This window comes from Hoplias malabaricus, chromosome 6 (assembly GCF_029633855.1).
Source record: "Hoplias malabaricus isolate fHopMal1 chromosome 6, fHopMal1.hap1, whole genome shotgun sequence".
Classification (NCBI taxonomy): Eukaryota; Metazoa; Chordata; class Actinopteri; order Characiformes; family Erythrinidae; genus Hoplias; species Hoplias malabaricus.
The window spans coordinates 3,646,512-3,660,152 of NC_089805.1; the positions used below are offsets into that span (position 1 = coordinate 3,646,512).

Consider the following 13,641-nt stretch of genomic DNA (forward strand, 5'->3'; position numbering starts at 1 on the left):
TTTAACCCCCAGTCCCTATACAATCCAAATAAATTAGTAGGTGTATCAAGGTATACTGACTGACCAAACTGAAGTTGCCATTATAATCAGTTATTTTGAATACTGCATGAAAATGTATAAAACACAAATAAATATGCATTATGAACAATTATAACTAAACATATTATTTTGACCTTAAAAGATGAATGCATACAGATGTTTTCAGATTCCAGAGTTCCAAATTTGATACTGATGAATGTGTCATTTCTAACTTGCATTGAAAATAATTTAAATATAACTCTTTAAACCCTCTGTTCTCTCTCCAGGTTCAGCTATGTTTGGGAGTGTGCTGCCCCCTTTTCTCTTCCTCCTGCCCTTCACACTGTCCGTGCCTCAGCCTCACTGCAGCCGTTGCTGTGATGACCTTCCTCCAGCAGAGGACACTGTGAAGACAACGCCTGAAATTCACACATACATCAATATGACAATCCTCAAAGGTGCTCCTCTCATTTCTCATTTCTATTTAAAACTGAGCCCTCTTCAGTAATGCATCATTACAAAGTGTCTCTGTGCTCTGCAAGGAATGTATTTTCTTGATGTAATGACACCTAGTGGCTTGGAAGTATTAGAGAATCTGTATTAAACCTATTGCCGCCATGTTTAATTCTGGCTCTTTCAGGGATTACAAAGCAATTAGATTTTCCATCTCATGTAAGTTCCACTTTATAGAAAAAAAGAAAATGGTAATATTTTTTATAAATACCTCTTAATGTATAAGGACTGGCGCCCCCTCCAGGGTGTATTCCCGCCTTGCGCCCAATGATTCCAGGTAGGCTCTTGACCCACCGCGACCCTGAATTGGATAAGCGCTTACAGATAATGAATGAATGAATGTTAATGTATGTATACTGTATGGTTTCATATAAATGTAATAAATGTTTCTATAAAATGCTGTTTGGTGAGGTACCTCTGGTTGGCCAGTTTTGGTTGTTTGGCCAATCGTGTGCGTCTGTATACATATAAGTAAGTCAGAAATAAATTTGTCTGGAATATGCCAAATGTATGTTATATAACTTAAGATTTGTACGATTTGATTTATGTAATGACCTGTCCCTCCCTGTCTTGCATGGTGAGTGTTGACCATGTGCTTTTGATATTTCTTGCTCCCCTTTGTCCCGCCCTGATCATGTGTTGCACTTGAGGGTGGTTTTTCACCATGTTGACAAATTGTTCCCAGGTGCCCCAGGCCAAAAACTCATGGGGGAGGGCAACATTATCTGCTTTAAAAGTCTGCCACAGGCAACTCCCTGGTTGTGACGCAGTAGGTGGAGAACTTCTTGGCTTTCTGGCTTTGTTTTCTGCTTGAAAGACTCATCCCTTGTTTGTCCAGACCCTACGTTCTCATCCTCAGTGACGTGTTCAGTCAGTGTCCCCAATTCAATTCCCATGCCAGTTCGGTCACATGTCCCAAATGTTGTCTACCTCTGGGTCCAATGCTTTATTCTATCCCCTGCCCTTGTTTTTTGTCCAAGCCAGGTTCCCAGGCCAAGTCTATTTCATTTCTCAAGAATGAGCTAAGCTCTCGGGGGAGGCCTTGCCTTGTTAGCTTTTGCAGTTTTTTTTTTTTCATAACAATCACCATGTCCCTTCCATTTTTGGAAAGACATTACAGTATCATTTCTAAAGAAAGCTGAGAAGAAGAGTTTGTTGTTGCATAGTAGTCTTTTAGATTACATTAAAAGACAGTGGCAGACTGGATTAAATGAACATGACACTTTCACACTCAATAAAATATGAAAGCTCAAATCATACACATTCAACATTGGTTTTGGCTTGTCCTACACAGAATGAGATTTCTCTCTGGATTTCCTGAATCTGTTATCAATAATGTGTATAATAGATCTAAATTGATAGCAAGTGTTCACTGGGAAATGTTCTTTTTGAACATTCTGACAGAGTCAGCAATAAGAGTTTGGCAATAATTGGCGAGCCACAACCCCTCTGTGCTTGCAGAGTCTTTGGTCTATGTTCCTTTTAGAACATATCCCTAGAACATATTCCTATATCCCCTGCTTATTTTGAATGTTTCATAGTGATTTAACTCGAATGTTTTATAAGATTTTCACACTTTTCTTGCCTCTGTCACCCTGTCAGTTAGACATTTGCATGTATTACCAAAATAACATTTTAAGGGAGTTTACAAATTCCAAAAAAGCAGGGTAACAATATAAACAAATGTATTCATGCACAAGTCTAATGGTGTGATATTAGGTAAAGTTAGCTACAATAGCCTTGCTTGTCTCATGCAAATCTAAAGAAGACAAACTTCAGAGACCGGTCTTGACTCTGCTGATCAAGTACATTTGGGAAAAGAAGGAAGTTGCATAGATTTGATTTTTCAGCCAACTTTTCTTGGAAAACTTCTCAAACCAGGACTGGTTAGCATTTTATGCATCGAAATTTCTCCTTGCTGTCTCTCCAGCACATTTATGGGAGTTCAGGGACATGGTCCTGGCAGACGGTAGAGGTGGGGCTGGCGAAGCAGTGTGTTTTCAGCTGTTTTCCCACTTTAAAGTGTCCAATTGACATTATTTATGCTTTAGTTTCTGATCCAATGGAGGCAGTACAGTGTGTTTGATTGTGGAAATAAATGTTGGCCAGAAAGATGGTGATGTGGCAGATGCACAGATCTCTAATGTTTTTATATGTGTGGACACACCGTGGTACGGGGGCAGAGGCATTCGAAAGGGCACCCACTAAGTCCTTGTAGTCCCCTGGGTGTAATGAGTGCAACACCTGCAGTCTTAAAATGACATGGGAGATGATTTCATTGTAGGGAACCACACACGGGTGGTGACAGTACAAGGTTCTGCTAGCCACAGCAGCACTTCATGGTGTAAGTGACAAAGGGAGGGCAACATTTGTTGATAGAATAGGGATAGCGCAGAAGATAGTAGCACACAAATGCTTTACAATAAAATGCTAGCGAGGAATGGAAAACCAGCAGTGGTGCAATGAGCCATGCCAGTCCACAGGAAGAAGTGCGACCTAGGACATTAGCATTAGCCACTTGGATAAGAGCATTATGCTGCATTCCATTCAAGGGTGGACGTCTGTATTTTTAAGTATTAAGTCAGATTTCCTACTTGGAAGGTTGGGCGAGCTGGACCAACCCTGAATTCAGAATCCAAGATGTCTGCTCTCATATGCTACACACAACAGTGTGTAAAAGCAGCAGTATCATACAGGCTTCTATTAGTGACTCAATACATCAGTCATACAAACTGTACTGTACAATTAAAATTAGAATCACTTTACTGGGTGTTTGCACACAGAGGAATTTGTTCTCCGCATTTAACCCAATCTGTGCAGTGAAACACACATTTACACACACTAGTGGGCAGTGAGCACACATGCCCAGAGTGAGCAGTTGGGGGTTAGGTGCTTTGCTCAAAGGCACTTCAGTCATGACCTGCCGGCATTGGGGGGTCGAACCGGCAACATTCCGGTTAAAAGCCCAGTTCCCTAACCACCAGGCCACACCTGCTGTACATGGACATGGTTCCATGATGTTTGGATACGTAAAATATCACATAAGCGATATTGTTAACAGTGCTATAAATTCTCCAAAACACAAATAGCTTTATTCACACACGGGATCATTTGGATATCACCTGGACATTGTACTAGGGGGCTGGCAGCATAAAATCTGGGTAATGTCCGGTACAGCTGTTAAAGACATTTACGTTCACAAATACAGTTCCTCTGGGTAATGTCTAGAAATGTTCTGAGTTACTGTGCATGTGTGAAAGGGGCATAGTAGAAACAATAAGGGTGTTGTTTTTGTATAAGGATTGTGGTTTGGTGATGAAACATTGTCTACTATGCCTTTGTATCCATCTAGTGTTGGTGAACCCCCTTAATGCTTTGTGTGGTTTCCCCCTTTACTGGGTGGGGGATGTTGTTCTTGCCTTTTCTTACTCAGAGCAGGAGCTATCTAATAAGCAACTTTAGCAGCTACTTAGAGGTTCCCAACCACCAGTTGGGACTACCCTAACAGTTTTGTATTATTGCTATTTATTAGACTACAGGTAGAGTTGCTGACACACAGGTCTAGGGTTTAATCCCTGCCACAGGGAGCTGTCATTGGGGAGTTTTATGTGTTCTCCCTGTGTTTGCATGGGCTTCCTCCATGTGCTTATGTTTCCTCCCATAGTCCAAATATATATGTTGATGATTGGCTGTGCAAATTTGTCCATATGTGTAAATCTGGGAGTGACTTGGTGAGTGTGTGATGCCCTTTGATGGACTGGTGCTCTGTCCAGAGTGTGTTTCTGCCTTGTGCCCAATGATTTTGTAGGCTTTGGACCCACCATCTGTAAGCCTGAAGAAGATGAAGCAATAACAGAAGATGAATGAATGACTGAATATCTAAAGTGAGAGAAAATAAACAAACAACAACAGTATGTTGGAGGATGGGTCATGATCTGGGCAGATTTCCAAAATTTGGAATAGGCCCCATAGCTCCCTGTGAAGGGTAATGTTTGGGGAAGACCCTTTCCTGTTCCAGCATAACTTCTCCTGTGCACTAACTGAAAAAAAAGCATTTAATACCTTTGGGATAGACTGGAATGTTGATGGTGATTCAGGCCTCTTATACATAACCAGTGCCAGACCTCCCAAATGTCCTTTTGACTGAAAGGACACAAATTCTCACAGACCCACTCCATAATCTTGTGGGAAGCTTTTCCCAAAATGTGGAGGCTATTATAGCCATAAAGTGGAGGAGGGCAGTGGTATCCCATTGATTTGGAACAGGATGTCAAGCAAGCTCATATTGTGTTATACTCCAGCTGTGTGGCCCTTGGGAAGCAAGATGAACACATTGCTTTCAATGGATTGGACCCATGTGCTCCAGGAAAAAGTTTCTCTTGCCAAATTTAGCATCTCACCAAAATGTTATATAATGGATGATGTCTTTGCTTTTCTCCTCAGGTGACAAAGGTGATAAGGGGGATAAGGGGACTCCGGGTAAACCTGGTGTAGAGGGTCCTCCAGGACCACGTGGCCACGAGGGCCCCAAAGGTTCCAAGGGCCAAGCTGGAGCTCCAGGTGACCCCTGTAAGTCAGAGCACTCCGTGTTTTCAGTGGGACGTCGCAAGGCCCTCCACAGCACAGACTATTATCAGGCCCTCGTGTTCGACACTGTCTTCGTCAACGTCCCCGAACACTTTGACATGTTTACGGGGAAATTCCACTGTCGCGTTCCAGGGGTCTACTTCTTCAATGTGAACATCCATACATGGAACTTCAAGGAGACGTACCTTCACATCATGCTAAACGAGGAAGCCAAGGCCATCATATATGCCCAGCCCAGTGACCGCTCCATCATGCAGAGCCAGAGCATCCTGCTCACCCTCGCACTGGGTGATGAGGTGTGGGTGCGGCTGTACAAACGTGAGCGTGAGAACGCCATCTACAGTGATGATGTGGATGTCTACATCACCTTCAATGGATACCTCATCAAGTCTAATCAGGAATAGAAGAGTGGGAAGTTTAAAAGGCATTAAAACAAGTATTCTGGTTTTACAACGTCCCTGATCAGCCAAGACATTTTATGTTGCCTACGTCACCTTCAAAGGATAAGGGTACCTCATCGGGTCAAATTTAGACTGTTTACTGAATCTAATTAATTGATCCATCATCTTGAATGGATCATGTTTGGTTGAGACTGAGTGGGTTCTTCTGCAGAGACGTGAAGTCTTTAAAGGCCAACGTATGTTTCTGCGTTGAACGTATGGCATAAGAATTGCGCAAGTCCTGGAAGACGCAAACCCTATGCCGTACCCTACGCCGTAGCCTATGCTGTAGCCTGATGTGCACCTCCCCAGACATGTCATTACACACTGTACTGAAGCAGACTACAATGATCGTGACGTGGTAACAGGTGGGAAAAAGTGCTAGCTTTGTATTTGTTTCTTTCCTTCCTCTGCATGTAAACTACACTCTATTCCAATTAGCGTCCTACTCCCTACATAGTGCACTTTATTGATTATAAAACTAAAACGACTACACCACTACATTCTATACTATATAGTGTAGAGAAAGAGATTTGTTAAACAATCCAAGTTTATTTTGAGTCATTGCAGAGGGAACTTGCACATGCTATGGCATAGGATCTGTGTTGAATCAGTGCAGAAGCATAAATCGGCCTTAAAGTGTTAAGCAAGTAGTCAACTAGGACATGCAAGTTAATTACATCAGCTTCAACCAATACCTCATTATGTTTAATTAAACAAAAAAAATCATAATAGTTTCACGTAAACATCCTTACCTTAAACATATTCAAACAGCCGTTACTTGTTTACCTAGCCTACTAGCGATACCAGCTAGTTGCAATATCAGGTCTGATCAAAGCATCCGATTTCTAAAACGTCCTTATTTCAGTCAATCTCCTTCATCCTGAACAAGACGTTGCAATTGTGAAAGAAGGAGTATACACTGATCATCCAAAACATTAAAATTACCTCCTTGTTTGACAGTCATTGTCCATAGAGGTGGAGTTTGTAAATCGACAATTACAGATGAGCCCACCTTTTGCTCGGCATACTTTATTAGCCATGTTCCACCCTGTTCTTCCTTAGTCAGGACCAATGTACCATCACAGAGCAGGTATTATTTGAGTGGTGGATCATTCTCAGCACTAAGATTATACTGAATTAATGGTGGTGTGTTAGTGTGCTGGCTAGTACGAATGGATCAGACACAGCAGTGATGCTGGAGTTTTTAAACACTTTGTCCGCTCACTGTCTACACTGTTAGACACACCAAACTTGTTGGTCCGCGTTTGTAGATGAAAAGTCAGGGATAGTAGCTCATCTGTTGCTGCAGTTTGTGTTGGTCATAATCTAATTCTTTATCAGTAGCCACAGGATACTGTTAGCTGGATATTGCTAGTTGTTTGAACACTCCAGTCTCTGATCTATTTTTACCAGCACAATATATACTGGCACACCACCGCCTTAGGTCTCTGCAGTGCTGGGAATTATCCATCAACCAAATCATTTCAGCTCTGTTGTGGTCCTGTAGGGGTCTTTACCTCGGAAGAACAGGGAGAAACAAAGTTTGGAGAGCAACAAATGGACTGTATTTTAATATTGTTAAGTGACAAGGGAACCAAAATTGTCAGTGTAGCTGATAATGTTTATTGTCCAATTTGCGATGATGCATGTAAATTTCGCCTAGCTTCTGTACAAGTTTATAGCATGTAAAAAAAATTCTACTTAAAATATTTTATAAATATATACTGTGATCCAAATTCGCACACATTAGATTTTAGTAAAGAACATTTCACTTGACTATGTTCTTATGTAGATTTAAACCTGTGTCTTAGAAAACCCAAAGAGCTGTATTATCCCAATAATATTTACACAAGCAGCAAACAGAAACAGGGTCCAGTTGGTGTGTTAGTGGGACTGCCATACTGACCACATGTGGAGGTAATACACCCTACCTTTTTGTAGGTCACAGTGTAGGTTACAGACATCTGAAAGATATATTTGAACGGTATTCCTACAACACTAATATCCACATGGACACAACATTCCCAGCTTGGAATTTATTCCAAAAAACAGTCCACGTTTCCATGGCAGCAAGCACAACTAATTTTGGTTTCCACTGAGAATTAATTGGCTTTTCTCATTCAAAAATCTGTCAGTTAATTCATGGAAAACATCATGGAAAAATGGAATAATCAGATGCCTTGAATGAACTGGACACACCTGGAAACCATCAGGTCTAACAAACTGGGGAAAAAAAATAAATAGGCCAGCTGGTAGTCAACACGTGCAGTCAGATTTATTTTTCCTATCCTATTCCTTCTGCACCTTCAGTTTAGACTGTCCTTATACTGTTATTTGTTATTTTCATTCATTCATTCATTATCTGTAACCGCCTCAATCCAAGTCAGGGTCGCAGTGGGAATCACTGAGCGCAAGGTTGGAACACACCCTGGAGGGGGATATATATATCTATATTATGAAAGATACGTGTTGTTTTATGTGGTATGTATATATATAACTTGTAGTTGTGCATATGGTGTGATAGTGAAGATGAATCTGTTTTTCATGAAGAGAATGTGGTTTCTCGATTTACCAAGCATGCTAGCACCTAGAGCACATCTGCAGGTAAAACGAGTGAAACAGGATGTGTGCGGCTTTCCTCTCTACACAGCAAAAGCCTTCCTCTTTTGTCACTCTTTGACTTATCTATCTATCTATCTATCTATCTATCTATTTATCTATCTAGATTTTCTAGATTTGGAAGGTTCCTTAAAGAACCATGTTTGAAAATCAGATTAAAGTTTAAAGAAACTCCACAAGGCGAAGGTTTCCCATTAATAAAAGGTTGCTCTCAGAACTATATATTCAAGCCTTTAAGCAATTAACCATTTAAATGCCATTCACTGTAATAGTGTAAGACATATTTAGTCTTAGAAAACGAACAAATTCTGTATTTTCACAGTTAATTGTGTATTATTATTATTATTATTATTATTATTATTATTATTATTATAAGTAGTAGTAGTAGTAATAATATTATTATATATATATATTTTGGTTAATTGGTGTGGCATCAGATCTGATGTTTAACCTTCAGTCATGTTACGCCTAAACATTGTAGCTCCATTTTTGAACCAAAAGATACACAATTAATGTAACTGAAAAAAAGACTGTAAATCTACAAAACATTGCTAGATCAAAACAGAACTATTAATAACTCTAAACAACAAGACTAAAGCAGGGCAAGGAACATCGGAACAATGGGAAACCATAGCAACTGACTATTCTTGAGTGCGATACCTGATAAAGGCAGGGCAAAGGAAAGAAACAAACAAAAGCACATGGACATAATACATATTACGTAAATGATGCGCATAATGCAAAAGCTAAGGGATGTTCTTCCAAATGTATATGTTCTTGCTTCTTTGAACAGTGGTTATAAAGACCTTTTCTTTTCCTTTCCATTTTCAAGACACAATGTTTTATCATGATGGGGACAACAAAACCTAAACGGTCATCAACATCTCTACTGATACGTAGTACTTATTATTTTCAAGTGGCCAAACTTGAAGCGCTTTTAAAGTGATTGAGTATATTTATAGTCTTAAAATGGTGCTATGTTCCAGTGGTCATTAAACTGACACCAGGTGCTCAATATTTCTGAGGGTCCTTCAGAAGCAGTTTGAAAACCAGCTGCTCTGTTCAACAAATGACTTGACTAAGAAGGTGCTGAGATGAATTTGCTCGTCTGTTGTGTTGTTTTTGTATTTTGTAAATGTTAATAACACAATATAAAATATTAGACATTTTCAACTCATGTTGTTTGTAAAAGACGAAGAGAAAAATTCTTTTGAATGTTAAATAAAAGGTTTTTCAGTGCAAGTTTTGAGTTTCCTAATTTGCTAAGACTAATAAAAGATGTGTGTATGATGGCAATCTTTTTAAGGTATAGATTGATTGGGGTTCGTGATATTACACACAACAGACACCCACTTTGATGTAGCAACAGCTGCTAATGTAGGGTTTAAAAAGTTTCTGTGAGCATTTGATTTCATTCAGCCACATAAACATTAGTGAGGTCAGATACTGATGATTAGTTGTGGATCACAAATACCACTTTAACTCATTCCACAAGCACTGGATGGGGTTTCATCACTCCAAAGACTGCAGAATGTAGCACATGGAAATGATTATCATTTCTTCAGCGCAGAATATTCCAGAAACTGGTGCTCGCACGCCCTCTAGTGGCTGAAATGTGTAACTGTAATGCAATCAATTTTAACAAACTTTGGTGGGAGAACTGAAATTTTGATCCAAACCCAAATACGGCCCAAGAATTTCTACAAACCAAATTTAATTCTCACAAAATCTTTCCACATCCAAGCCATTTTTTGTAGTTTTCTCTTTGCTTCGTTATAAAACGATAAAGAACGGATATACCATATATGCTATTCTACAGTATGTGCTTTTAAATGATTCAGGATAAAAATGTATAGTTGAATTCATGAGTTATATAATATTAATTTAACGTTAAACTGACAAGTTGGCAGTTTGTTGTGTAGTTCATTTCCATGTTACAGATGATTAGCCTGCTGTATGCTGTGTTCCTAAACCTAGCATTGCCCTTAACGTTATGATGGGCTAATTTCATTAGCCTCTCATATGACGGGAATGTTCTCTTTCCAGTTTTGGAAAGAAAGTCTCCCCAAGTCTCACGTAAACAGCAGGGAATGACACAACCAATCACACTGGCCATATGGACTACAGTAGAAAACATGATTTAACCCTTTCTGCACCTCTAGGTTAATGAGGACAATTCAATAATCGCTGGATATTGGTGGGAACAAGCCAACTATGCTAATTCTACACCCTTGGTTTTTTAAATATTTCAGGTATGATGATGAAACTTTACTGAGGTTCTCATACTATGCAGGCTGACAGTGCATATATGTGATGGGGGTTTTATTCTGTTCCTGTTTTATTAAGAAAATCAACAGTATGCAACCAACAACATCATGGCACCAAACTGGCAACTCGAGGAGACATTTGATGACATTATTACACTTTATGCGCAGTAAATGTATAGAAACAGGGGGACATGCAGGTCAGATGAAGCGCTGGTATGGGACGATCAATTCTGTATCATGAAAAACACTTAACATCATAAACTATATACTTGCTTCTGCAACTGCTTCACAGCCCAATGCTAGGGGATTGATACCCCTCAGTCCAATCTTAACTAAGTGAAGATAAATCCAGAGAAAATGTGCAATCAACAAAGCACAAAACAAATTATGGCTGAAGGTGGTCTTCGGGACCCAAAATGGCACCCCATTAAAAACAAACACGTTTCTGTGGTAGAAATCACTACATGGACTCTTCCCAAAAACATTGTCTCGGAACATAGTTTGTCTCTGCAATGAAAGAGGCAAGTTAAAAATCATTTAAAGAAGAAACTAGATATGAATAGTGTCCAGAAACACTACAGTGGGCCCAAGCTCATTTAAGATGGACTGAGGCAAAGTGGAACAGTGCCCTGTGGTTTGACAAATCAAAATGTGAGATTCATTCTGGAAATCATGGATGCTGCATCCTCTGGGCTAACATCCAGCCTGTTATAAGCACACAGTTTAAGAGTCAGCGTCTGAGTTGGCAACTGGGGGCATTAGTGCACATGACACTGATGACCTTAACACTGATGGCACTGCTGACTTGATTTTTTTAGCACAATGCTGCCATCTAGACTTGCCTTTTTAAGGAGTGCCATGTTTATTTTAGCAACGCAGTGCCAGTCGATATTCTTCTTGAATAACATGAGCATTGTCCTGGAGAAAGTGATGTACTGTATCCACTGTAAACATATGATCCAATAGGAAAGTTAATAATGCTTTAACAAATGCATGAACTATTTACTCATTCGTTCATTGTCTGTAACCGCTTATCCAGTCTGGAGCCTAGCCAGAATTACTGGGGGCAAGGCAGGAACACATCCTAGAGGGTGCGTCAGTCCTTCCCTGAACTATTTAGCAGGTGAAATTCTATATAAACAAGGAAAAAAATGGAGAAAAGATATATTTATAAAAGAAGAGGTGATGCAACACAGTGGTCAAATGTTCTTTGTTGCATATGAACAAATATTTTTTCAAAAAACTACAAAAGGTTCTTTGTTTCAACGTGTAAATGTTGTCTTTGTGCTATTTTCAATTAAATGATTTGCACATCATTGTTTCCTGACATTGTTTATATTTTGCACAGTGTCACAACTGTTCTTGAAACAGCGTTTATACGCAGTGTGAGATGGCTGCCTCCAAGTGGGTGTGTTAGGTCTCATGACATCCGTCCCAGTGACATTTTCCAAATGAGGCCAAATTGAGTGAAAGCCCCGGCTCCTGTTTCTGCTCCCTCCCCGTGAGAAGGGCTCAGGTGTTGCCCTACACTGCAGGAGCCTTTGTGCATCGGGGCAGAAAGGAAATGACCTCCTGACAGCTCACCACACACTCCGATGAATTAGAGAATGTCACTGCCATTCTGCTAGCTAACAACATGGTTACTATTGTACCGTTGTTAAAAAGGGGATAATCATTTGTTTATTAAGCACAGAAGGTAATTAAGAGTCATTTAAATATGCATATCATGGAGGAATGTACTTGGTCTTAACGCAAATCATCTAAGAAATGACCCAGTTACTCTCCTGATTAAAAAGAACATCTCAAAGAAAAGAAACCCAATTGAATTCCTCTCAAATCACTCCCTACTCCCTACATAGTAGACTTCATAAGATAATTACAAAATAATAGCTTTAACAAACGGTGCACTAAATGTTTACTAAATCAAAGCAATGCCCTGTGATCTCCAGCTGTGTCTTTAGATATTTAATACACTATTTTTATACTGAATTCATTCATTTCAAGATGTGTGCAGTGGCGCAGCAGGTAGTGTCGCAGTCACACAGCTCCAGGGGCCTGGAGGTTGTGGGTTCGATTCCCGCTCCGGGTGACTGTCTGTGAGGAGTGTGGTGTGTTCTCTCTGTGTCTGCGTGGGTTTCCTCCAGGTGCTCCGGTTTCCTCCCACAGTCCAAAAACACACGTTGGTAGGTGGATTGGTGACTCCAAAGTGTCCGTAGGTATGTGTGAGTGTGTCTGTGTTGCCCTGTGAAGGACTGGCGCCCCCTCCAGGGTGTATTTCCCTGGTTTGCGCCCAATGATTCTAGGTAGGCTCTGGACCCACCGCGACCCTGAATTGGATAAGGGTTACAGATAATGAATGAATGTGTGGCCAATGTTTTTATGAAAAATATAGGAAAAGAATAAAATAGGGAGAAGTTGAAAAGAGAGTCTCAGTGAAATAATTAACTTGCTAGGACACAGGATTTTTGGTCTTTTTCTGTCTGGTTCACTAAGCTGTCACTTAATAATTTTTTAGACGTTGGGGACGCACCCCACCCCTGGGGGGGAAAAAACAGGTTTGTGTCAGCAAGTAAAAATTTGACAGTGAGTTCAAAATTAAGCCAAGAGAACTGTATGCAACAGAACATTCATTCATTCATTCATTCATTATCTGTAAATACCTTTTCTAGTTCAGGGTTGCGTGTGTCCGGAGCCTACCTACGGACACTTCTGAATCGACAATTCACTTACCAACGTGTGTTTTTGGACTGTGGGAGGAAACCAGAGCACCCGGAGGAAACCCACGCAGACACAAGGAGAACACACCACACTCCTCACAGACAGTCACCCGGAGGAAACCCACGCAGACACAGGGAGAACACACCACACTCCTCACAGACAGTCACCCAGAGGAAACCCACACAGACACAGAGAGAACACACCACACTTCTCACAGACAGTCACCCGGAGGAAACCCACGCAGACACAGGGAGAACACACCACACTCCTCTCAGACAGTCACCTGGAGGAAACCCACGCAGACACAGAGAGAACACACCACACTCCTCACAGACAGTCACTCAGAGGAAACCCACGCAGACACAGGGAGAACAGACCACACTCCTCACAGAAAGTCACCTGGAGGAAACCCATGCAGACACAGGGAGAACACACTGCACTCCTCACAGACAGTCACCTGGAGGAAACCCACGCAG

General features: G+C 40.7%; 1 protein-coding gene across 1 annotated transcript in view; it reads left to right on the plus strand.

Annotated features, from left to right (window-relative positions):
- c1qtnf6a (C1q and TNF related 6a) overlaps nucleotides 1-5,522 on the plus strand; it is a 14,289-nt gene extending 8,767 nt beyond the window's left edge. The window contains exons 2-3 of the mRNA XM_066675775.1: nucleotides 306-476; nucleotides 4,975-5,522. Coding sequence (XP_066531872.1) covers nucleotides 314-476; nucleotides 4,975-5,522 — 711 coding nt within the window. The 5' untranslated portion in view covers nucleotides 306-313. The remainder of the gene's footprint in view (nucleotides 1-305; nucleotides 477-4,974) is intronic.
- The last annotated feature ends 8,119 nt before the right edge of the window (nucleotides 5,523-13,641 follow it).